Genomic DNA, 26,821 nt, shown 5'->3' with positions numbered 1-26,821 from the left:
TAATTAGCTCCACCCCCTGCCCTGCACCATCATGACTGCAGCTCTTCCCCACTGAGTGGCCCAGCTTTGCCCACGCACATACCCATCACTCAGCAACAACTGAGTGAGCAACAACTGAAGCACTGGTGCAAGACAATTCCTCTCCATTTAATGTGGGCCAGGAAAGCCAAAATAGTGGACATTCATGGTTTAGGAGATGACCTCATGAGGACAGAGATAAATTAGAACATGGAGAAGGTGAAATTACTGAATGTTTTCTTTGCTTCTGCTAAGAGTGGAAGTCAGGAATCCCAGACTCAGAAAGAGAGACTGGGGGAAAGAAGACATTCTCTTGGTAAAGGGAGATCTGGTCAGATATCATCTAAGCAAACTCAATGCACACAAATCCATGGGCCACAATGGGATGTGCATGTGAGTTCTGAGGGAGCTGGCAGAAATGGCTGTCAAATTGATCTCTAGCATCTTTGAAAAGTCATGTAGAACAGGAGAGCAACAAAGAAAGTACGGGTATAGTCAGAGGAAGATGTGAGGCCTGACAGCACTTTTGTGAAATGGCTGGTCACAAGGACTGTCAAGCATTTTATCATATGACTTATCAGATCAGAAGTCCAGTAGAAAAAAGATAATATGTGTTGCTAACTTTAACAGCTAAACTAATACAAAGTCTTATTAAAGCTGGTGATAGAATTTAAAATTGATATTAAAAAAATAAATACACTGGAAAAATAAACAATTTAGTTGGTAAGAGAATGCAATGGTGTCTAGTTCTTTGTGGACTCTGTGGCAGCCAGTCACTATTGGGATGCTTTTTGAGGTCAGTTCTCTTTAGTGCTCTTTTAGAATGACCTAGATACAGGACTTAAAGGTATTCTGAATAAGTCTGAAGAAAGCATTACATTTGGAAGAGCTCCCTCAAGAGCAGAGAGGCCTTGCAGAGAGATCTTCACATATTAGAGATCTATGCAATCACCAATCAGATGAAGTTTAATAAGAGCAAGTACCATATTCTGCACCTGAAACATGTCAACTCAAGATATATGTACGGAGTGGGAGAAAAGAGGATGGAGAGCAGTCCTATGGAATGGGGATCTGGTAGCTCTGGCTGACAGCGAATGGAACATGAGCCAGCAGTGTGCCCTGGCAGCCCAAAGGGCCAACCATATTTGGGGTGCAGCAGGTCCAGCACTGCCTGCAGGTGAGGGGAGGAGCTGTCTGCTCTGCTCTGTGCTGTGTGGCCTCACCTACAGCACTGGGTGCAGCACTGGGTGCCACAACAGGAGAGGGACATAATACTATTAGAGACCATCCATAGGATGGCTTCAAAAGCTCTAGAGGACAAGGTGTATGAAGAGTAGCTGAGGTTCCTTGGTTTCTTCATCCCAGAGTAGAGGAGGCTGAGGGGAGGCCTGATGGCGGCTGCAGCTCCTCACAGGGAGCGGAGGGGCAGTGCTGAGCTCTGTTCTCTGTGACAGTGACAGGGAACAGTCCGGAGCTGTGTCAGAGGAGAGTCGAGTTGAATATCAGGAAAAGGTTCTTCACCAGGAGTGGAGGACAAGCTCACCAGGGCAGTGGTAATGGCCCCAAGCTGCCGGAGTTCAAGAAGCATTTGGACAAATTTTGGGTTGTCGTGTATGGGTCCAGGGGTTGGACTCAATGATCTCTGTGGGTCCTTTCATTCTTGAGATATTCTATGATTCTATAGTTACCTTAAGAATAAGGAGAAATGGGACTACATACCCAATTGACAGTTCTGACATCCTTCTGAACAAGGCACACAGTCTTCAGTGTCAGGATCTTCCAATTCACCTGCATTTTGAAAGAAACAAATTTTTTGTTAATCCTGGTAATGAAAGGCCACTATGTGAAAGCACTCAGCAAGGTTCTTGGAAATAGATTTTATATAAATCCAAAAAGCAGAAAGATTTGCAGGAATTTATTTTCTCACTTTTTCTTTTGTAATCCTACTCAATTTGAGGAAAATATTTCAATTTTTCATTTGCATAGCTTTAGAAGAGAATCAGAACAGGAATTAAGCAGCGCAGGATCAGATGTGATTGTGTATTTCAGAACAAGAATCAAAAACTATATTTCTGTAACAGTTTGAAATAAGTATTTTTCCCTTCTACTGAAAGATGCTTACCTTCTCTACAGCTATGCTTCTGACATATATTTTGGTTAAGATAGTATCCTCTGGTACATCTTTTGCAGTGTTTAGTATTCAGGCACACTTCGCAGTGACCAGAGCAGGGTACACAGGTGTGCTCTGAATGGTAGTGACCTGGAGGACAACTTTCTCTGCACTCCCCATGGTATAGAAAACGCTCCATCCCTCGTCTATCTGTGCCACAAAGAAACAGAGAAGAAACCAGTCAGCAACACAGGACATTTTGACAGTAGAAGCAGCATTATTAAGCCACCAGTGCTTCAGGTGATGTGAGTTAGTATTGAAGACACCATGATGTGTTCAGTTTTATATGAGATGAGCTAAAATTTACAAAACTTTCAGGATCTCAGATGTTTCACACTCTTGGAGAGCTGTGACATAAAAATGTTATTCTAGTGAATCATTGCTGTTTACATCCACCAATCTAATCAAATAAGGATCAAGAGATTTCCAATACTGGGTTCCCAAAATTCCTCTGCAGTGAACATAGTAGAAAGATTTGTACTATTTTGCACAAGTAGATGTAAAAATCACCATTATGAAAGCAAATCTGCCCACTTCACCTTTCAAAAGGATCAGTCTGTTTCCATAGTAGATTAAAATGTAATCCTCATTCTAGTCACAGCTAAGTTCTGGAAATGTTTTGATTTGACTCGGAGTAGCAAGTGTGCATCTGTTTGCTATCAGAGAAACAGAAATTTCTACTGCATGGGAACTCAGCAAAGTCTGTGGAAGCACCTGTAGCTTCATGTGCCACGTACTGCAACATGTAAAGGTCTACTCTAGAGTAAAAATTGCATTTATAATTGTGCTAAGTGTATTTTATTACTTATGTATAAAGCTGTCTAGGTATTCACTTGTCATAATTTATTTTTGAGGCTTCAGAGAAAGGAATTGCAATATGGAATAGTTATTACTCCACACAAGAATAACACAGACTGTGTCCCTTTTACAGGTACAGATATCCACAGTGATCTTTCTAGTTTCTTCAGAGTGTGAATTTCTTTGAGATCTTCACTTCTAGATACAGAAATACGGAAATTATATTACTGTTCACCACGGGGTTAGACTTGGGGAAGAATAATAGAATGTGCTCCGTCATGCAGAAAAATAGTTTGAAAGTGTGATCTATTCACTTACAGGCACAGTTCCCAAAGAAAGAACATCAATCTCATCAGTATGTCTAATTAGTACCAATTATGCTAGTGTTTTCTCATATCCTGGGCACTTATTACCAAACAAATCCTAGGGCATTAAGGACTCACACTGTACTTCAAGAAGCAGCAAAAAAGGAATAAGGCTGTGAATTCCAAGTCATCCTGAAACTACAAATTTCTTTTTCCTAAATGAATTGGATGTTAAATTCCAGATACTCATCTCCAGGAGTTTCTTGCTATTTGCATGTATCCATGTTCTTTACCCATCAGGCTTAGAGAGGTGACCGGTAATAATCATTTTTATACTGTAGACAATACTGGATCTTCACAAGGAGAAGAGTTGCTTTTTAGAACAACTACATAGTTAATTACATTACTTTCTGTCTCAACCTAAGCTCTGCAAAACTGTCAAAAAGACAAATTGCTGTGTGTCAGTGTAATCTTTTCTTTCTAGGCCCTATTTCCCTAGCTGTAGAGACACAGAAGTAGAAATAGCCATGATGGCTTCCTAGCCTTCTCCAAAACACATTTTGGAAAGCACCTCATCCCTCTGCATGACTGTGCAACAAGTTTGCCCTATTTCAGTGAAGCACATGCTGTGTAGAGGCTGGGAGAGGCAGATGTGTTTCCTCATTTTGTAGGAACAGCTTATGTAGGGCTTCTGTCCTTATTTTAGTTGTTAATGCTTTTACTTCTATTACCACAGATCCCATTCAAAACATACAGAGGGGAATGAGTAAGGATGTAAGGACAATGCAGAATTATGTTTTCTTACATTCTTTAAAAAGCATACAAAGAAACAAACAAACAAAAAAGCTTTTAAGCTCCAACACTCATCAGAGTTAAAACATGATAATGATGCATATCAGTGGCAAAAGTGATGTTTATTTCATTGGCTTCAACAACTGGCTCTGACAGCAGAGGGAAAAGGAAACCTGAATGCCAAGGAAAGGGAAAAAAAATGTAAGATATCTTTCTCACCTCTTCCACAAGCAGTGCATTTGTTAGGTTCACTTCCACTGCAGTCCTGGCAGGTATGATGGCACAAATGACATTGCTTTTTGAATTCGAACTTTCCCCTGGGGCATTGCGTAACACAACGACCATTGTCAAAGAATCTTTTGAGGAACAGAGAGGCATAATTAAAATTCAGCTGCAACTTTTTCTTTACATTTAAAACAAACTTAGAAGAAAAACAAGATATTCTTCCTTTATTCTATTATAGGTGTCTTTTCACTTCATTTTCCTAATCGTATTTCAATATTTGCTGAGGAAAAGGTCAATCAAGTTTGGACTTCAGAAATGAGTTGGAATATTTTCCTAGAAAAATTAGCCTTTGGTCTTAGTCCTAAATGTCATTCTACCACAATCTCTGAAGTGGCCACTTATGTCTGTGTAAATTAAGACTAACTAGGTCTTTCTCTGTGAAGGAATGATCTATCTGTTGAAGTTTCCTATTAGTTTTGCTTTGAAGGCTTGATGCGAACAGAACTGTGGCTTCAGTACATTGACTTTATATATGAAATCAAACACCCACCTGAGACCAGGCATTTAGGAGATGTTGTTTTTCACTTGTATGTCTGCTGATATTTAGTGGTTTTGCTACTAAATGCCCTGCTGCATAGCAAAATACCTGCTGCAGTATTCCTTTTTGTGATAAAAATTTCTAATCCATTTTTAACACTATTCAGTTTCTTCTGGTTTTATTTCGAATGAAAAGGCAATGCCAACATGACTATTAAAAGACTGTGAAACAAGTAGGTTAGAATTTGAAAGTGCTTTCAGAATAAAAAAAATTAGAGAGAAGAGACCCCTCCCACTCTCAATTGCTTTTGCTCTTGATTAATTTGCCTTTGAGGGCTTGGGACTCAATTTCCAGAGAAACTGAGAACAATTCAGGATCTCAGAACAGATATGGAGTCCATCTCTTTCTGTACACTTTCGGGAACTCTCCACATGTAGTAGATGGTACATACTTCCTAGGAACTAGCCAGTGGCACTGAAAATATCTGTAATACACCTTCATGGATTTGAATTGCTATAGTCAATGTAAGACTTAATCTGGAAGAAGAGGAGAAAAATGTCTGCAAATTTAAAACCAATACTGTCAAATCATTTTTTAAACAGTTTTGGATTTACCATGACTGGAAATGTCTAGGCTTATGAAATGTGAATTTGGAAGAATATCTCATCCTGCATAAAACATTCCTAAAAAGCATATGACTCATCAGCATCTGAGAGAAATAACAGAACTGATTAAATAGACTTGTGAGGCAGAAGGCAAGCTGATGCAGGGAAACAGGGAGAAGTTCTTATGGATGTACAGAATATTATGCAGATATCTCTCTGCCTATAGTCTGATGGGAAGAAAGTCCTGTGCAGACTTTAGTAAATAGAGGTCTATTGGCACTGTTGAAGATGGGTTTTCAGGTCTTGAAGTGGATTGCATTCTACACTGCTTGGTTTCTGTGCACATAGGGTACCATGACAGAAGCACAGGAGGTAGCTGGGCTATGTCACCTCAATCGTGTCCTAATGGTGGCACTTGGGATCTTGAGTCCTGGGTTCTTGGGGGTGAGCTGAGGATTGTTGTAAACTGTACCTTGGGGCTTGTGCTGCTATATATACAGGAAGGAAACCTGCTTTTACACAGGTGATAGGACATAGTAGAAGATGGTTTTAAATTAAAGAGGGGAGATTTAGATTAGATATCTCAGGGAAGTTTCTCACTTGAGAGAGTGGTGAGGTGCTAGAACAGGCTGACCAGAGAACTTGTGTGGTATGAGAGTTGAGGTCCATCCACTCCAAGTTATTCTATGATTCTACAATTTTCACCCCACACCAGGCTGCCTGTGCTCTGCTCGGGACTGTTGCCTTTTCTGAAGGCAGCCCAGGCCACTGGTACTCCCAGCACCTGTAGGGTTCATGCCTGGAGTTAGATCCTTCAGTTTAGACTTGCTTTGGACCTGCTAATTCCCTCAAAACCTTAGTTTGACCCCAGTTTGGCTGTGTTCTTGAAAAGCAAATCCATGCTCCTATGGAGAAAGTGGGGCACTGGGGTCTGTAGCAAAGGTAGCTTGTCCTTCCAGGATGGGGCTCAGAAATGTCTCAGAGATATTTGAGGTCAGGCTGGACAGGGACCTGAGAACCCTGTTGATGTCCCTGTTGTAGGGGAGTTGAACCAGGTGACCTTTAAAGATCCCTTCCAACTCAGATGATTGTATGATTCTATGACATTTAAGTACTACTGTATTTCGTCACATACACTGGTTGTAAGGATACACATCTTTACAAAAAAAAAAAAAGTACTTTTTTTTTTTTTTGCTTTTTGCTATGTTGTTCCTAATGATAAACACCAAAAGGTGAGAGCTTGTCACTAACCTTTGTAACTGAATGAAATATGAAGGAAGAAGAGGAACTCTATGAAGATAATTTTTTGTGTGGACAAAAGATGTAATAGAACTACTGCATAATTTTTGAAAAAAGGTAATAGCATTATGAATTTTCAGACAAGAAAATGATCTAACAGTGATTTTTAATATGAAATAATGTCATAACACCATCTGAATTTTCAGTAATTACCCCCCCCATCCAAAATCTTTTACTTCCTTTTCAAAGAGGACAGGTGTTCCAGGATTGTTGGATTTTAGTCTGTATTATCTAATGGCCTCTCATTACTGTTTTCAATAGGTACTACTGAAGACTGTAAAGAGCTACAAGATTTACAGTGCTGTTTCAGTTCAACTGGTCTATTTCAAGTAACTAACAAATAATGTTCATTGGAAGGATCTTTTCTTTAGTTTCTGGTTCCATCCCATAATGATTTCACATCACTGTTCTTTCTTTTAATAGTGTCTGTCCGTACAACTTCTAACGGCTCTTGGCAGTGTGCAGAAGGAATACAGGGAGCCCTTGAAAACCTTAAGTAAAAAGATTGAAATCTGCTGGAGGATTTGTTACAGAGGAGACAGCAGTATCCTTCCAAAAGGCCATAGAGACTTTTTTTTTTGCTTCAACATCTTTACCTAATGGCAATCTAACTAGTTTGTTCTGCACCTTCTTTGTTTACAGATATCTCTGAGTAAAACACAAATGACACTGTAGAAATTGCAAGGAAACAAAGACAGTCTAATTTAATGCATTTGGAAAAATCCAATCCCGAGTCCAAAATTCTGCCCCAAATCCTATTATAATTCCATGTCTGAGTTAATACAAATTAAATCCACATTGTTTCCTCAGTGATGAATTTGTTTGGACTTCACTGTTTTCTTATGGTATAGCCTTAGCATAGACATTTGCACTCCACATTGTAGCATTGCTGACAATTATTTTCCTGTGCCTTACAGGGCCAGATTCTGATTTCCTACTAATTCAATATCAGCTGACGGTAGTGCAGAGGAGCCAGAGTCATGACATGAGAACAGAGCTATTGACAGAAAATGAGTATGAAAACAGGAGGCTCCTGTTCTTCAGGAAAAGCTTTGTTCTAGATCTACTCAATCCTCAATCCTCATGAGAAGTTATAACAGTAAGCATCAGGGGCATATGTTCGGGTGCTATGAGCATCTCCTAGATTTATTGATTGATAGCTTCAGTGCCCATATTCACTCCTTGTGCCAATCCAGTAGGTATGCAAAACTGCAGATCCCCCAGAAACTTTTGCTGTTTTAGTTTGTCATTCTTATGATTACAACAGCTACAATTTTGAATGGATGGCAATTAAAACAAGACTGTTTCATGTTAAAGTAACTTTTTTTTTTTGTCAGTGGGAATAATCTGGTTCAACAAGGAACGCCTGTGTAGCCAGCTGTCTTGTTTACATAATACTTGTCTTTTTAGCTTCTAGCCTTGGTTGTTTACCATGATCATCATGCTTTTTCATTTGACTCTGCAGGGTAGTGCTGATATGAGCTCTTTGTGTTGCACGCTGTTAGGTGACACATACCTTGTTCTAGGGCAGCTGATGCAGTCATCCACCTCAGGTCCAGTGCACTTCTGACAGGATGCTTCACATAACTGACATTCCTGAGAATCATCAAGATATTCATCTGGTGAAAAAGAGATTATTTATTTCAAACCCATATCTTTCTTTTTAAAAGAAAGCAAAATAACAAACTACCAATCCATGCTGGTAAACTTCATGACTAAAATAAATTAGATCCCTTTGAATTACTGAAATGAATGAATTTCCCTACAGTATCAGGAAAACAAATATTATTTATTTGTTTTATTAGTTTTACCCTCATGTATTTGTTGGTTTGGTTTGATTTGGTTGTGGTTTTTTTTTGAAGGGGGGGAAATGGGGGTAGGAGGGCAGGGGGAGTGGTTGGTTTTACTTTTATTTTTATTTTCCATATCGACCTGACGGAGAGTGATTCTTGTTCAGGTTTACACTATTACTTCAGCATCAATGACAGTGCTATGTAGGAGCATTCATTACTTAATTTTCCTTTTTGCAGCTCCAATGTGCTCCTGATTGCAAGCTGAGACATAAACAGTGTATTCTCATGCATGTGAGATATGTTATATGTGGAGAAAGACTTGAGTATACTACATTAGTCAGACATGCTGGTGCTATCCCAATCTCTAGCTATAGCACCTTTATTCCCCTCTCGTACTACTGCTGCAATACTCAGCTCCGAAAGACCAAGGCTCTTTTGTGAATTGAATGAAAATTTGATGCCCAAGTACACACCTGGTCTCAAGGAAAATAAATAAATAAATAAATATTGTATGAATGGTTGCCTAAAAACTGAGAATTAGATAAAAAAATACTTCAGGAACATGAATACCATGGTATTACTTAGAGAGTTGAGGTGCAAAGTCTGTCTTTTATTTAGTGTACATTCTTTGAAGAATTGTTACTAACTGGTAAGCTATACTTTTCATAAATGTCAGGGTAAAGATATTCATTTCTTCCATCCCAGTCCATTCTATGATTCTATGATTTCGTAATTGACACAAATACTAGACCTGTATACAACATAATGTGGGGACTGCAAATGGGTTTATCAAGAAGCTTAAAAAAACACAAGATTGGGTGTTTTATGTCAGTTTCTTGTAGGAAAATTTATTCTAATTGAGCCTCTATGTTGGATAGAACTGGTTGTCCCTGAATTCTTAAATAATGGAAGAGGTTGTACAGAGTCTTGTATAATACATAAATCTCACAATTTCTGTGGCTACTTTAATATTGAGAAATTCTTCACTTGTGTTACACTTGGAAATACAGATTTACTAGAAAGTGTGAATTTTAGGAGTCAAAATACAAATGTATAGTGAGTTGGCTTGAGTTCTCAAGTTGCAACGAGTTCCTTGTATTGAAAAACAAGAGCATTGTCTGAGCAAATATTGCTGGATAAAACAACATGGGAAAGAAATAATTTATAACAAACTGCTGGCTGTTCTCTCTGTCCCTTGTCTTTTCTATTTCATGTTAATCTGCATTAACGAAATTTATAATAGTTGACATCCCTGATATGAGATCTAAGCTATGATAGTAATCATCACGCTTATGAGAATGGGAATGGTATAATTATGAAAGAAAACCATGCCAAAAACTGGTACAAAATGGGCCAAAGCTGATGTACCCAAACTGTAGATACAGATGTAGTTTTGAATTTGTAAAGGTTTATACATCTTCCTGGAGAAATGAATAAGGTCAAAAAATGAACCAAAAGCCAGTGATAGATGATGTATAACAAGAAAATGGTGCTCCATAGAGGCTGGGCTGAGATGAAGTTTGGAGTTGGGAGCAAATGAACAGACTTTTGAGATGACATAAACAAATCTCTGTATTTTTTACATGTAAATGTGAGTATCAGACAAAAATAGAACCTATATTATTTCTGCTGCTAATAGAAGCCGTCTACACTGCAAATTTGGTTACTACTGTCAGAAGAGTAAAGATACAACAGAAAGAGACAGACAGTGAGAGGGGTCTTGTGCTACCACAGCATAGAACAGGCTGCAACCTGTAGATCTTCAGGTCTCTGACAGCTTTTCTTGGTGAAGGTCTCTTGACTCTTCGTGATTTGTATTTAGAATCCCATGATCTCAAGCATCTTTATGAGATTTTAAAATATAATTTGATACTTACTGCAACAGAATGATAACCAACTTCTTCAGATATTTTCATACATGCTTTCTGCTAGACAGCGCACAAACATGAAAAAATGTAGTATCTGCAAAATATTCCTCTTGCATATCTGGTGGCTCAGTGCTTGATACGACCGACTTTATGTAGCTAGGAAATCTCTCTGTGCAATGCTTTTAAATAATTTCTTTTTCCATATTGTTTTCTGTTTCATGTTAGAAAGGCATTTTGTTTCTTCAGCCTCGACTGCCTTCACTTTATTTGCCCTTGCTGCTTGCATGTTTATCTGTGGGACCTGAGACACTAATTCACACACCTTGGCTATGCCTTATCCAGCTCTGGCTATATCCCTCCCATAACATAAAAGCATGCTGAGTTTTAAAAGGCTTCTACTACTTATTTGTTTTTTCTTTCACTGGAAGTTCTGTAATTTATTTTATCTGCCCTAGAATAGTGCCAGGAAGATAATCCCTCTGCTGAATTAATTTTTTTTAATTGAAGCATTTCAAAGCATGTGATTATAAGAATGTGCATCACATGTTGCTTACATGTTAGACACTCTGTACGGCAATTCACATCTAGAGCAGCATATCTGCCACTGAATGCTAAAATAATATTTTAATAAATATATTTTTATATAATGTATATATAAATATATATTTTAATAAATATATTTTAAATAATATATTTTAAAAATATATAATTATTCAAGGTGTTAAGACAGAAGGGCAACTTTGGAGAAGAATTTTAAACCACTCCGCAAGGCAGTTTAACTGCCAGATTTCATTACAGATCTTGCTAGATAATGAAGTGTTGTCACTTTGTTTTCTTTCTTTCTTCTATATTACTTCTTTTTTATACCTCCAATGTATACAGTGGAGAAATACCGCTGGCAAAGCATCCCATCTGTGCCTTAATTCATGCAATAGCATTCAGCTACTTAATATCTGCCTAGATTTAGTTTTCATTTGTTTGTCAGTTCTGATACCTTGTCACATTGTTTAAAAATATTTATCACCTTTTTTAAGAGGAAACTGAAAGTATTACAGGAATAAAGTTATGTTAACAGAAACAATGCCTCAAAACTGGAATATTTCTGTGTAGAATTTCATATGTCTGTAGTTAGAGTTGTCAGTTTATTGGAGTGACGACAGATTTTAGGCTGTGCCTAAACTGCATACTTACATGAAATTCCTGTCAGGTGGCACAGTGCATTTTAAAATGAGGTAAAAATGATTATCTCCCATTCTGAAGGCACAAACACTGAACTGCAGCAAAGCTCATCAAGTTAGTTAAGAGTGTAGTAGCAAACCAGAGCCTGTCTTTCCTGAGTCCCAGATTAAAGCATAGTCACTATTTCCAGGATGTTGCTATTTCTTTGCTTCAGTACACAGCTCTTGTCTAGTCATTATTTCCCTCCTGCTTTCCAGAATCTACCATTTGTTGGCAACACTTGGAGAATAATTGGGTGAGGATGCGAATATCCTTTTTGCATGGGGAATTACCCCACCATTCTTTAATAAAACATCAGTGGCCTTTCTTTGTAATGAACTCAAAAGCAACCCTGTTTTGTCCTTTTCTTGATTACTTATATGGATATATGTACACAGATTTTGTTACTGGGCTTTTGTATCCCGTCTTACGGGTTAAAAATGTCCTACAGTGCAAATAAAGATGTACTGATTTGAATTATTTTTGACAAATTCATAGCTAGAGAATTCAGTCATTAGAAAAGTTTTGCTCTTCCTGTGTTTACCTTGACACTTTTTATTTTGGCTGGCAGATAGGACCAACTCCTTGAGTTTTGCTAAAGAAAAGTTTATGCATTAAACTTAATACCACGAGAGACTGAGACTAAGCTGTTTGCAAGAAGCCATTAAAATTCATCCTGAGGATTCGTTACTGCTACCTGAAAGAAATCCAATCTTCATCTTGAAAATGTTATGCCACAGATCCTGTGACATTTAATTTCCCCTCCAGATTTTTGTTAGTCCTACAAAACTTGAGCCTTGTTTCCAGTTCTGATACTTCTAGCCTCAACTTTCAGCCTTCTGCTACTTGGTATTCTCCAATCATTTTTTGCGATGACCACATTTCCATCTTCCTGTCTGAGTGAGCAGAAGGTTCAAGAGAGAGATCTTTTAGGAACAGAACTTTTGGGTGATATGATTTGAGGCATTGAGAGGGGTTTGGAAGCCTTCAGCAGGGATGCACATGGAGGCTGAGATGGAGATGCTGGCTGTTCAATCATTGCTATCCCTTGCTGCCAAGGAATGAGGCAGGATCCTGGAAAGAGTTCAGGATCTCTTCCCTGAAAGTGTGTGGAGCTGAGCATGATATCATGGTTTTCATATGAAAGGCCTTTTTGTTTTCTGATTAGCTGATATCACAGAGAGCCTCAGGTTAGCTTTAATCATGATAGGCAGGAGTAAAGCAACTGGCATTATCAACTATCCCATCTCACATAGCTCTCTCTCTCCTTTTCCCAGCTGAATAAAAATATTTAAATCGACTAAAGCTGCCTCTTTAACTGATACAAAGGGATTTATTCCTTCTTTTTGTGTGCATATGTTTCTGCCTGTGCACGTATTTCTTCCCTCATTTTTATGTATTAAACAACAGTTGTTAGAAGCCCATTGAAGAGCCAAAGCTGTCAGGGGTACTAAGAAGGCCTAAGTACACACCAGAAAGATATTTTTTGTATTTTAAAAACCAGCTCTAAATGCCTGTTTGCGCTAGTAATAATGTGAATGCCTGGAGGTGAAAGCTGACGAAGATCTGGATTTCTCCCTTGCCTGTGTAAGCATAAACAAGAGAGCCTGGCAGGGTTTTCTGTACTCATCTGCAACCTGGAATTTGAGAACCCCTTGAGAAAATGGGAAGGGAATAAGTTACAAAATCATAGAAGACAGACTCACAGAATAGCTTGGTTTGGAAGGGACATTAAAGATTATCCAGTCCCAACCCCCTGCCATGGGCAGGGCTGCCACACACTAGCTCAGACTGCCGAGGGCCCTATCCAGCCTGGCTTTGAACACCTCCAGGGAGGGGGCAGCCACAGCTTTTCTGGGCAGCCTGTGCAAGCACCTCACTACCCTGAGTGAAAATTTCCCTCCTAACACCTAACTTAAATTTCCCCTCTTTTAGTTTAAAGCCATTCCTTACTTGTCTTATCACTATCAGAATGTGTAAATAATCGGTTCCTCTCCTGCTTGTAAGCTCCCTTCAAGTACTGGGGGAGGGGAATTTTTTTACTAAGGGAGTGGTGAGGTCCTGGAATAGGTTGCCCAGAGAGGCTGTGAATGCCCTATTTCTGGAGGTGTTTAAGGCCAGGTTGGATGGTGCTCTGTGCAATCTGAGCTAGTACTTGATCTAGCAGCTGGCAACCATGCCTCTGGCAGGAGAGTTGAAATGTAATGATCCTTGAGGTCCCTTCCAGCCCAAGCCATTCTATGATTCTACGATTCTGTGTCTGGAAGGCTGCAGTGAGGTCTCCCTGGAGCATTCTGGGAATGGGGCAATCCCAATCTGTATTGCTAATGCTTTGCTCCGTATCCTTCTCACTTCTTCAAGGACGGGAAATCCTACATCTTGCTATCTAAACTACAAAATGACATTGGTAAAATCCTGTTTATCCTCTCCATTTCTGGACATTCCTAACTGCAGATTTCTTTGTCTGGTCTTGTCAAGTTTTCTTTTTGTTTTTGTTTTGTTTTGTTTTGTTTTTTGGTGAAGCTCAGTAGCTGGGAAATTCTGGAAGGGCAGTGGAATGGTGACACTTGAATGTCACTGGAATTTATCTTATATTGCTGATTGCTCTGTGTCCAATAAACCAGATAATGTTCCATGAAATATACAAAAGAAAGGTAGAATCTGACTGCGTACCTTGAATAACAGTGGTGTAAGCACATCATGTTCCAGAGGCAGCAATTGTAGCACGTCTATCTCTTATGTTACACAGTGTGCAATATGCAACTGGTATAAGCAAAGCCCTTTCATTCTATAGGATTTCTGCAGAGATACATAAGGCTATGGTGAGATGAGCTGGATGTCTCAGAACAGTATTTCATTGGTGGCATCTGTCTTACACATAGTGATGCCTGCTGATCATTTGTACTGAAGATCCTAAATTTAATCAGGATATCAGTGCAGATCTCCTGAAATAACTGAGCAGATTTTAGTAGGCAAACTGCTGCCCTAACAAGATATAACAACATAGGGTCAGATTACTGATCAAATGTAATATGTTTGATATGTAGAGATGAATATATTAAAACGTAAAAGATATCAGTGAAAAAGATAAAGTTTATCTCCTTCAAAATAAAGAGCAGATGAAATTAAGTCATTTAATAAAAGATATAAAGGACTGAGTTTTATTCTTATCTCTAAGACTTCAGCCATATCAGTAACCTTACATCAGTGACCTCCCCCTGCTTAGTCTCTCCAAACACTTCAGGAATAGCCAAGGTAACTACTTTCGATGATTTCTCAAGCAAACATGATTCAGAACATTCCCTGAGGATGCTGAAATGGGCAAACAATACATCCCCTCTGATTTGGGTACTGCTGGAGAAAGCACTATTTGGCTGTAGGAGCTCTCCGAGTCCTTGGGAACTGAATGTGTTCAGAAGGCCATGCTGGAGGCAACCAAGCAAGACTAGCACCTTTGTGTCTTTGGTATAGCCTTTCTCCTGGAGTAAGAAAAGGGCCTTTATTTTCTTAATGAATATTTTGAACTTGTGGCAATGCGCACAATTGGCACAATCATTGGTGCTGAGAGCAGTGTAATTGCGCGGGTACTTGGAGATCCACAGTTTAGTGTGCATACAACCACCAGGAGCAGGGCAGAGGGCATGGACAGTTCTAGATGGAGGAAGTGTGAGTTACTATCTCAACTGTAACTAAATCACACTTGTCAAGCTTCAGTGAGCATTCAGTGCTTTTACAGAGTTTGCAGGATGGTGCTGTTAATTCTTCTTGGGTAAGAAAATATTCCCATCCTGTCAATGCTCTGGTTTCTCCACCCTGGGCTGATTGGCAAAATGGGTACTTTATCAGCTTATTTCATAAAATAAAAGATAATAGAATCATAGAATGGTCTGGGTTGAAAAGGACCTTAAAGATCATATAGTTTCCACCCCCCTTCCATGGGCAGGGTTGCCAACCACTAGACCAGGCTGCCCAGAGCCACATCCAGCCTGGCCTTGAATGCCTGCAAGGATGGGGCATGAAGATGTTCACTGCACTTTGTGATCAGATGGCATTTGTGCTTTGGAAAGTCATATTGCTGTCTCAGAGGACCTTCAACAGATCCATCCCCAGACACTGAGAAACATTGATAAATAAAGCACTATAGAAGGGCATTCTTCTAAGCTGTGCCTTGCCCATCTTTGGCAACAAATACACAAGTGATTCAGAAAATGAGATGTAACAAAAACCAGCCTTTGGTGTGGCACTGACAGGCTGCATTTGTTGCTTCCTGGAAATATCATGACTGATTGTAATGTTCAGTAATGATCAGATAATCAGTTTAATCAAAGCTGGAATCTTGCATAACGATTTAAGACAGTAAAAAATTATGCCAAGCAAATAACTTTTTCCGTCTCTTAAACAACTTGTTAATCAAAATTCTCTCTCAACCTTTTGTTTTTAAATATTGAAACTGCAGATTCTGAAAAATTTCATACAAGTTCTTGCTGGGGCGTTTCTTTCTGATGCAAATTTGACTAGGACATTTATTTGCATGTTGGAAAACTTTTTTAATGCTCGCTTAAAATATTTTGCACAAACATTTAATAACAGAACTTTTCTTGTTTTGTTCTTTACCAATGACATGACAATGGCATATGCAATATAAATATAAGGCATGGCAATGGATCAAAGACAATTTACTGTTCCGTGAATTGCACTACAGATTGAAAACATTGAGTCATACAAGCTGTCACTTAAATGTCTTTACAGGAATCTTGAATTTATAACAGATCTTGTTACAGTCATCCAATTCATTAAAAAGAAGTCTTTAAAAGTAGCACATAGTTATCTGAAGTGGACACTGATACAGGTAATATTCAGGTTGTTTGTGATGTGGCTGCTAAAAGGATAACTTGCTCATCACTGGCTGCAAGATCTATTTAGTCATTATAGCTATAGTATCTCTTTATATAGATTTACTCAAAGGCTCATAGTGTAATAACTCTTATAACTTCACAATGTGGAACAAGCAGCAGCCTTGATATTGTACTACATATTCAATATCAGATGTTCATCAGAATTTCTCAGGACATTGGAAACTTTCAGTCCATATAGGAACTGTAATAATCTTTCAGGTCTCATAGGGAAGATTTTAGTACAATACTGTGTTTGCTGCATGGATGTAACTGCAAAGCTTCCCAGAAAAAGACAGGATGTACCAGTGTGTGCAGATAGGCAGAGAGTAAGCCAAGAGCCACAAAAGCTACTGGACAGGAGTGTGTGGCTTCCACTAGTTTCCACTAACAGAATTTGGTGTGTCTCTAGTTTGCTGATCTCAGCCATACACTACCTAATGGTATGGCTGAGGTGGATAGCAGCAGGTAGAAAAGCAATAAGGCCTGATTACAGAAATGCATCCTCCACTTACAAAACTGTGCATTCACACAACAGGCTTTGCAGATGATATCCTTGTCTGGGCACACTAACCTTCTTTCTGGTTACAAATAATGTTAGTTGAAGTAGGAAATTTTCTATAGTCCACACTGTCACAGTCTCGAAGATTTATAGTAGGCAAGCAGTCTAGCTAACTGTTCAGTTTGCATTTAATTCAATGACTGCGTAAGGATTCTCCTAAACAAATATGAAGATAGATAGCTTACCACGGAAGTGATATGCGTTAACTAAGAGAGTGTTTGTAAAATTTTCTTTTTTTTTTTTTTTTACTTACAAGCAAGACAGTAACTGATTAGTCTGACATCAACCAGAGTCCTTCCATACAAGAAGAAAAGAATCATTTTCTGTAAGTTCAGCAGCTTTTGGTCTTTCTAAAGTGCTCCATATCTGTTTTGCATGCTGACAAGAAGTTATAAAATACTTCAAACAACTGCAACACCTTATCAGAAAGGGAGGATCAAAACTATTCTGCAGTGGGAAACAAACTAGGATCCTTCAATTGCAATCCCACTGCTGATAGAAGGACTAAATACAGTGCTGTCTGCTAATTCTGCTTATATCTGGCCACTGCTGTCAAGGCATCAACAAGCAACAATCTTCAAAGAGTCTGAGGTGGGATGGAACCTGAAAGAAGCAGTTCTTTATAGAGTACTGGTGTAACGATTAGGCCAACCTTTTTCCATTGGTGTAACTTAATGAAACTATTGCTGAGCATGTACTGTCCTCTATACACTTACTTCAAGAACTGACAGGAAAACTGGGGATGATGACTAACTCCTCATTTTGAAACAAAATCTGTGACAATGAAACATTTGAGGTTGAAAGCTGATGACTGAAAAGTGTTTTTTTTTTCTTGCAGGAACTTCTTTACACAGCTTTAGTGAACAAGCTTTAAGCTTCATCTGAATATACAAACTGTGTGAATGAGTTGCCACTTTGGCCTCCATTCAGGCTGTAGGACTAAGTGGGAAATGAATGAAAGGATCAGCTAATGCCAGTGGAAGCTCTGATCCTGCAGTCATCACAGCTGAGTGTATACGTAGTCTTCTCCATTTAATGGGAATGAGAAACAGCCTGCTGTTTTTAAGTGGCTGTCCAGGATTGTGACCTGAGGTGTACTGAATATGAGCACCAGCACGTGAACAGTACTGCACTGTGCAAATGTCCAGGAATGACTGAAAAACCACCAACCTCCTCTTTAACTAAGTAAAAATGTATTTATGCATACAACTTTTTCATTGTTTGCAAGAGAAAAGCTCTTCTGGGTGAAAGAAAGCCAGCACCGTTGCTCACCAGGGCACAGACATGGCTGTACTGCTAGCACACAAAAGGTGTCCTCCACAGAAACCACTTCTGATTACATCAATTTCATTGTCAAGTCCATCACTTAAATCCACACACACACACACACACACACACACACACACATACAAAGTTAAACACCTCTACCGTTCCAGTTTGTTTCAATTACTTGCATGTAGTATCTATATCATAAAGCTACCTGTGCCCTTCAGAGATATTTTACATATAGATTATCAACATGTTTTTCCAGACCAAAGGAACAAGAAGTTAGGTTAATTTAATAGAAAAAATAAAATATGGAATAACATTGATTTTGGCCAATATCAATTACAACAGAACTACCCTATTTTACAAATAACAACTTTTACACATGTACAGTATTTTTTCAGTAAAAATGAATTTGGATTAACAATGTGTCAATTTTTTTTTTTTAAAGAAAACAAAGATATTAAGTTTTTCTCTATAATAGTGTTAGAGGCATTTGTAAGTACCCAAACAAACTCTTTACAATCTATTACATAATTAAATCTCAATTATGAATATATATTTATATTATATTATATATAATATTAACTTAAACTTTGAAAGCATTATGTTCTAGTTAAAATTGTTATATCGAGAAATGAGGCAGAAACAGACTAGTAGTTAAACTAGCACAAATTAAATTCTCGTAACTTTTCATGTTTAGCAAGAAATCTGTAATGGGCACCAAAGGAGCTTCACAGGCCTCGTCATATAGAACCAGACATGGGTTGTAATATTTATCTGCTCTCTAGCAAAGTGGACATAGGTCTATATTATTAATTCATTTGTAAAATTTCCACAATAATTTTTGTATTTAAAATGGAGGTTCTCTTTGTTTTCTAATATTTACATGCTTAAACATCTGCAATACATTTTCTACTTGTGTGTCCTGGAGAAATAACAGAGAGACTTTGCATGTTTTAAGTACTTTTCCCACAAAACAGTATCTTTGAAGTTCAGTTTACTGTTACCTGCTAAAATGAATGGCTTCCAAACAGCATGCTAGGTAAAACTGATGAATATATATCGAACAACTGTGTATCTGGGTATAGAGACAAGACAGAGCCCTGCCTCTCTCAGCACTCCAGGATAGTTTTGCAGTGAGGTAACTTCATAGGCCTCAACAGGATTTTTCCTGCTGAAATTTGTAGTAGGAGCAGTTAAAAGCAGATTAGATTCAGGCCCATCAAGACAAGATTGTTACATCAAGAAAACAGTTGATTTATTGCCCTATATGTTAATACTCCTGGAGATGTATTTGGCACAGTGTTACAAGCTCAATTATAAATCCAGTCCTGTAAACACATTCTGTCACATACAGTCACACTGGCATTTCTGTATGGGCCACTATAAAATATCCCCACATACTTGCATGATAATATCCCCTTTTTGGTGAACGTTACAAGACAACAATAATTTATGAATACTCCTTACATGTTAGCAAGTTTTCAATTTCCACGTATACATTACTCTTGCTTATGCAAACCAAGAGTAGTATCTTCTAAACTTGTTCACAACAGGAACAATTTTTTTTTTTAATTTTTTTTTAAGTTTATTTGAAATAGCTCTTACAATTTAAAAAAATAAAATAAAAATCCTAGCATATCTGTTAATAAGCTAGCTGTCTAAAAATGAGATCTATATGACCAAAAAAACCACTTTGGGCAAAACATATATACACACTGCATGTGATACAAAAAAACAGCACACAGCAGAGTAAGTAGGAAGGAATTGTGTGCAGAAATGATCATTTTCCTTTTTTAAATACTGGTACAAAAAGGACAGAACTTAGTCCTGCAGATGACAATGTTTCTGTTTCCCTTAGGGACTCATTTCCTGAAGTTCCCCCTGTCAATTCACAAAAAAGACTAATGCAAACTTTTTTGTATGGTTTAGTTTTAATCCATGTAAACATGTGTGTATTCTTGAAACACTTTTTGAATATCCTGAAGGGGAAACAAACAGGAAAAAAAGGGAAAGATAAAGACCTTCAAAAACCAGAAATACTCCTAAAGTTGACAGGAAATCAAATCATGAGTTAAACGTTACTTTTGGCATCAAATGCTTTGGTCACACAATACTGACTCTGTGATCCTGGATGCTCAGCTCTAAACACCCAGTTATGAAAGGTAGGCGTGTTGTAGGTTTTCCATTTAAGTTCAAACAAACAGTTCACCATCTCCCCAGACAAACAGGGGGGAGAGAGAGAGAGGTGGCTTTTTTTTTTTTTCCTTTTCAATAATACGTGTTAATCTATAAGTCTACAGGAGCAGGAGGACTCTGGGAGGTGTGAGTTCACCCCTTGTGCGTACATGTTCTGCAACACAGTTGCTGGAGCACTTTCCGCTGGCAGAGATTGTTCTTTTTCACCAGCATACAGAATCCTCCCTCGGCCCAGGACTCTTCCGTGGCTTCCGGAGGGCAGCAGCAAGAGAAGAAGGGGAAGTTGAAGGTTTGAAGAGCATGGTGTTTACCATGGAGGGAGGTTTAATTGGTCAGATAGGTAGATTTGGTTGAAGAGACCATTCAGGAGCAGGTAGCAAGTAGGAAATTTGGTCCATCAGAAGGAATTTCAGTCAACAGCATTTTATTTTTCAGGAAGAAATTTTGTGTGGTCCGACAGGGAATGATTGGTATCCATTTGTGAAAAAGAAAAAAAGATTAGAAAGAGGATAATTAGAAAACAGTGATATTTACAGCAAAGGAATTTGTTCTTGATTTTCATGAATCAAAAGAATATAATAGATAAACCATGAAAAAAAGAATAAACATTCCCAACAGAAATTCAAATCCTACAAAGTAACACATACCCAGTGTTTGACTGTCAGGTGGTGGAATGAGAGCCTCCAAGCTCAGTAACTTAACAGAAGGGACTTCTGTGCCTTCCTTGGCTAACCTAAACTGTTGAGAGAACATGCCATGCACTAGGATCCAGTTGCGTGCCACTGCAATTGCCTCATGGCCCACATGCCCATGTGCTGCTGCTCTGCAACTGCACTCTCAAGAACAGGGCAGATGAGACAGAGGTGAAGTGTCCTCAGTCCTGGGCAACTGTATGTGTACCTAGATGAAGCTGCATGTGGACAACTAATTGACCTGACCATAATGAAGACCAAACTGATGTATATGTATATACATATAAGACTGTATTTTATAGTGGGTATCCTTCACACTGCTTAATGCAGGGCTTTATTTCAGTGTCATCTTCCTCTTGGACAGCAATTCTTGAGCTGTTATATACAAGTAATTAACATAATAACATTTTCATAGAAAAGTAACATTATCTCAAAGTCTCTGTAATTGAGATTCATGAAAGGAATGAATATTAGTGAATAATTAAGCCAATCACATGCAATATAAATGATATCTTTATTGCCTCAGAGAACCTGGAGGAAGTTTAAGTCTCCATAACAAATTGAGTGCCCTCTATTCTTTTCTTTCCTCATTACCTTTTCACATAATTCAAGTAATACTGCAATTACTTAACATCCTTTTTACTTACCAGCATTTCCACGGTTTAAAGTGATGAAACACATACACCCAATTCTATTGACAGTACGCTAGGGTCCTCATATAAAAATCTTTTGAAAGCAATGACTTTTAAAAAACAGGTAAGGAAGCAAAAGTAGGCTGCTGCATGTAGAGGGGAAACTATTTTAGGAAAATCCAGTTGTGTATGTGACTAATTCCATTAATACACTACTTATGTAGTTTTCTCCTTTTCATAAATCTGAAAAACGTAAGAAGTAATGTAGCCTTAAAATAGAGAATATAACAAAAGAAAAGAAACCAAATCAAACTAATACATGTAAGAAAAGCTGCCAGACGGGGTAAAAAAGATCTTTTCAGGGAACTGCACTCACCATCCTTGCAGACTGTTCCCACTACGCAGACACCAGAGTCTAGGTTATAACCACTTGGGCAGATCGTACAGTTTCTGTCTCCTTGACCACTGCAATCCAAACAGCTGGCATCACATCTGAAAGACAGTGGTAGGGGTCGGCCTTATGGCCTCACCAAATACAAGAGCACCCAGGAGAAACCTTCTGAATTGTAAAGGGTTTGTGTGCTGTTTCCAGAGGTATCAGCTGCTCTAGCAATGAGAATAATTTAAAAAGTAACCTCCCCTACAACTCAGTCCTGCTTTTTTTTCCTTCAACCACTCTTTGTTCATATATTTTGTTTTTAGTAAATAGCTGCATATATATAGTTCTTTGGAACTATATAAAAGTAATAAACAGAAGTATTAAACAGACAACACATCCATGTGCCACTAAGGGATGGACTCAAAGCCATGTGATGGAAAAGACTGACCTGTGTCTGGTGATTTCATCATTTTATTTCATTACATTTATTCATTTATTTATTTTTGAGTGGAAAACCGTAACACAATGCGAGTTAGGGCTGTTCAGCCTGGAGAAGGCTCTGGGATGACCTGATATTGGCTTTTCAATATCTTAAGGAGAGTTGTAACAATGAAGAAGACAGACTTTTTAGCAGCGTCAGCTGTGACAAGATGAGGGAAAATGGTTTCAAGCTAAAAGAGGGAAAATTTAGATTGGATATAAGGAAAAAGTTTCTTTATTATAAGAGTGGTGAGGCACCTGAACAGATTGCCCATAGAAGTGGTGGATACTCCATCCTTGAAGACATTCCAGGTCAGGCTGGATGGGCCTCTGAGCAACCTGATTGAGCTGTAGGTATCCCTGTTCATTGTTGGGGAATTGGACTAAATTACCTTTAGAAGTTCCTTCCAACTCAAATGACTCTTTGATTCTGTGATTCCTTTCCTGCCCTGAACTCAGTGTGAGTCAATAATAAATTATTCCAAAGGACAACAAGTAGTATTTATTTAACAAAGGAAGGAATGAAAAAATACGTCCCTTCTTTGCACAGCACGATCTTCTCCAGGGCTTATTCATCCATTGAATGCTATGCTGGACAGCAAGTCTTGTAATATATTTATGTCATGTTTCTGTCAATGTAGCTGAAGAACTGAAATCGTCCTCATGAACAGTAATTAACTTGCTATTAAAAAGATTCCACTTTGCCTTTTTTTTTTGTTTGTTATTGAGAAACACAGATCTCAATAACGAGATTTGTATATTCTGCGTTTCTGTGCTTATCTACAGGCTCTCACTGAAGGATTTTAAAAGTCAAAGATACATACATGTGGAAGAAAAACACTTTCAGAAGTTCTGCATAACTGTAACTCAAAATTTAAAAAAATACTTTTTACTTCATTTGTTTAGAATGTGTGGTTTTTTTTCTCTTCTCATAAATATTATCATTCTCAACACAGTAATTCCTAACATACTGCTAATTATTAGAAATATATATTACCACAGATCATACCTTTTGCAGCTTTTATATCCACTTTCTGTAGAGTGATCAAGGTAGTAACCAGTACTGCAGGATTGCACACACCTTCCATCTTCCATAAAATAGCCCTGTGTGCAGTTTATACACGCATCTACTCCACCACCTTAAAACAGAGCGAAAATACACTCTATTATTGGCTAGTTCCCCCTATTGCCTAACAGATATCATATCTCTAGCTGTAGCAAAATCTTACTGCCATTTTAGAGACAATATATAGCCTTACTTACCTTCTTTCAAAGATTAACATCAAACTATAAAGGTGTATATTTATTAGAAACCATACTGCATAGTTTCACTATCTCCTTTCTGAAAGAAATGGATGTTGGTAGTTCTATAAGTGCCACAAAATTTATAAATCATTCTTACAATCCAGAAAGAAAATGGAAGGCATTGCAGGAAATTAGAGCATTATAAAAGGAAAAGATAAAGAAGTACATTCACACTTTCAATTATATTTTTATGTTAGCTGAAAGAGTTTGCCATATGTATAATATGTTAGAGAACTATCAAAAGAATTCAGAGATTACATCAGCAGTCACAGTGTGATATAGTAAAATAAAATCAGAGCTAAAAATAGAGAGGAAATAATGCAAATAAATGTCAGTGAGATACCTGCACATGTTGCACATGAACGGTGACATGGTTCACATTCCCTGCCATTATGGTATTTTCCATCTTCACAGCGGATAGCACATTTTGTGCCATGCAAACTATTACAAAAAGGAAAAAAAGTACAGCGTTCAGGTAGATAACAGCAACAACAGACAAACTCATTCACAAATCAGTAGTTCCCTTAAAAAAACCCAGCAACTCATAGATCAGGATTCACTGGCTTCCTTCACAGGTCATATTTTATAAATGACAGCAAATGACTTCAAGAGGGAATTAAATACAGTTTCATCTATCGTGAGAAACAGGAGCTGTTTACAAACTATTGTAAATACTAGCAAGTAGGAGAGGACAGAAAAAAAATGAACAATGTCATTATCGTAAAAATTCAGGCATGTAAAATACAATTACCCATGAGGAATTTGGCACAGGGCAACACCACTGCATTTAAAAAATACACAAGACCTCATGCTTCACATAAAAGATCAGCAACATTTCCTGATACTGTGCTACAGCACAGGTCAAGAGCAGATTCACAAGGAAGGAAACTACCACCCTTTTCTGACACAGCAGTTTTCTTCAAAATCTCCAGTTCTGCATGGTGTGAAAGATTTGTCTAGATTACAGCTAAAGGTATTCTGCCCGCAGACACTTTTGAGCAGGAGCATAAAGTAGTGAGGAAAAAGGAATAGTATAAAGAGACACATCTCCATGCTACTTCTGCTCTAAGCAGCATTTATGCTTTCATGTTTTAAATGCTGAAGTAGGGCTTTTTTTTTTTTCATTTAAAGTTAGGACTTCTCTGCCATGCCTCCCATCTTAAATAGAATCTCAGCTTTCACCAGACTGAACTCTTTCTCAAAAAATACTCTTCAGTTATAGAGATTATCACCTTAAGTGAAAGCTAATGCTGTTTTGCAGACTGAAACTAACAAAGTTTTGCATGCTCAGCACCTCTGGAAATTCTGAAGAGTAGATATGGTCCCAGTTTAGCAAAAAAAAAAAAAAAAAAAAAAAAATCAACAGAATCACAGAATCACAGAATCACAGAATTGTAGGGGTTGGAAGGGACCTCTAGAGATCATCGAGACCAACCCCCCTGCCAAAGCAGGTTCCCTACACTAGGTCACACAGGTAGGCGTCCAGGCGAGACTTGAATATCTCCAGAGAAGGAGACTCCACAACCTCCCTGGGCAGCCTGTTCCAGTGCTCCGTCACCCTCACCGTAAAGTTCTTAAGCACATTCATGTGAAACTTCCTGTGCTGCAGCTTATGTCCGTTTCCCCTCGTCCTGTCTCCACGTACCACTGAAAACAGACTAGCCTCACCACTATGGCCGCCACACCTCAGATATTTATAAACCTGGATCAGGTCCCCTCTCAGTCGTCTTTTCTCAAGGCTAAACAGACCCAGTTCACTTAGCCTTTCTTCATAGGGGAGATGCTCCAGGCCCTTCACCATCTTTGTGGCCCTCTGCTGGACTCTTTCCAAGGGATCCCTGTCTTTTTTGCACTGGGGAGCCCAGAACTGGACACAGTACTCCAGATGAGGCCTTACCAGGGCAGAGTAGAGGGGGAGGATCACCTCCCTCGACCTGCTGGACACGCTCTTCTTAATGCACCCCAGAATGCCATTGGCCTTTTTGGCCACGAGGGCACACTGCTGGCTCATGGCCAACCTGTCATCCACCAGGACGCCCAGGTCCCTCTCTGCAGAGCTCCTCTCCAGCAGCTCATCCCCCAGCCTGTACTGGTGCATGCAATTACTCCTCTCTAGGTGTAAGACCCTACACTTGCTTTTGTTGAACCTCATCCGGTTTCTTACTGTCCAGCTCTCCAGCCTGTCCAGGTCTCGCTGAATGGCAGCACAGCCTTCAGGCGTGTCAGCCAATCCTCCCAACTTCGTATCATCAGCAAACTTGCTGAGGGTGGCCACTATCCCCTCATCAAGGTCATTGATGAAGATGTTGAACAAGACCGGACCCAGCACAGACCCCTGGGGGACACCACTGGTTACAGGTCTCCAGCCAGACTCTGCACCACCAACGACGACCCTCTGCGCTCTGCCAGTCAGCCAGTTCTCAACCCACCTCACTGTCCACTCGTCTATCCCACACTTCCTCAGCTTTGTTATAAGGATGTCGTGGGAGACAGTATCAAATGCCTTTCTAAAATCAAGGTAGATTACATCTACCGCTCTTCCCCCATCCACCCAGCATGTGACAGCATCATAGAAGGCCACCAAGTTGGTCGAGCACGACCTCCCCTTGGTGAACCCATGCTGACTACTCCTGATAACCTCCTTTTCTCCCAGTTGTCTGGAGATGGTATCCAGCACAAGCTGTTCCATCACCTTTCCAGGGACAGAGGTGAGGCTGACAGGCCTATAATTACCCGGATCCTCCTTCTTGCACTTTTTGAAGACCGGAGTGACATTGGCTAT

At 38.8% G+C, this 26,821-nt stretch overlaps 1 protein-coding gene across 2 annotated transcripts in view; it reads right to left on the bottom strand.

Annotated features, from left to right (window-relative positions):
* The window catches only part of PCSK5 (proprotein convertase subtilisin/kexin type 5), a 280,415-nt gene that overhangs the window by 44,176 nt on the left and 209,418 nt on the right, over positions 1–26,821 (bottom strand). For both annotated transcript variants that reach the window (XM_085214353.1, XM_085214354.1), the window contains 7 exons: positions 24,383–24,480; positions 23,744–23,873; positions 22,252–22,367; positions 8,267–8,369; positions 4,303–4,439; positions 2,141–2,338; positions 1,738–1,806 (listed from right to left, as the gene is read on the bottom strand). In XM_085214353.1, the coding sequence (XP_085070479.1) occupies positions 1,738–1,806; positions 2,141–2,338; positions 4,303–4,439; positions 8,267–8,369; positions 22,252–22,367; positions 23,744–23,873; positions 24,383–24,480 (851 nt within the window). The remainder of the gene's footprint in view (positions 1–1,737; positions 1,807–2,140; positions 2,339–4,302; positions 4,440–8,266; positions 8,370–22,251; positions 22,368–23,743; positions 23,874–24,382; positions 24,481–26,821) is intronic.

Source organism: Meleagris gallopavo, chromosome Z, assembly GCF_905368555.1.
Source record: "Meleagris gallopavo chromosome Z, MGAL_WU_HG_1.1, whole genome shotgun sequence".
Classification (NCBI taxonomy): domain Eukaryota; kingdom Metazoa; phylum Chordata; class Aves; order Galliformes; family Phasianidae; genus Meleagris; species Meleagris gallopavo.
Note: the sequence above shows the minus strand (reverse complement) of the source record. Positions and strands in the feature narration are given on the sequence as shown.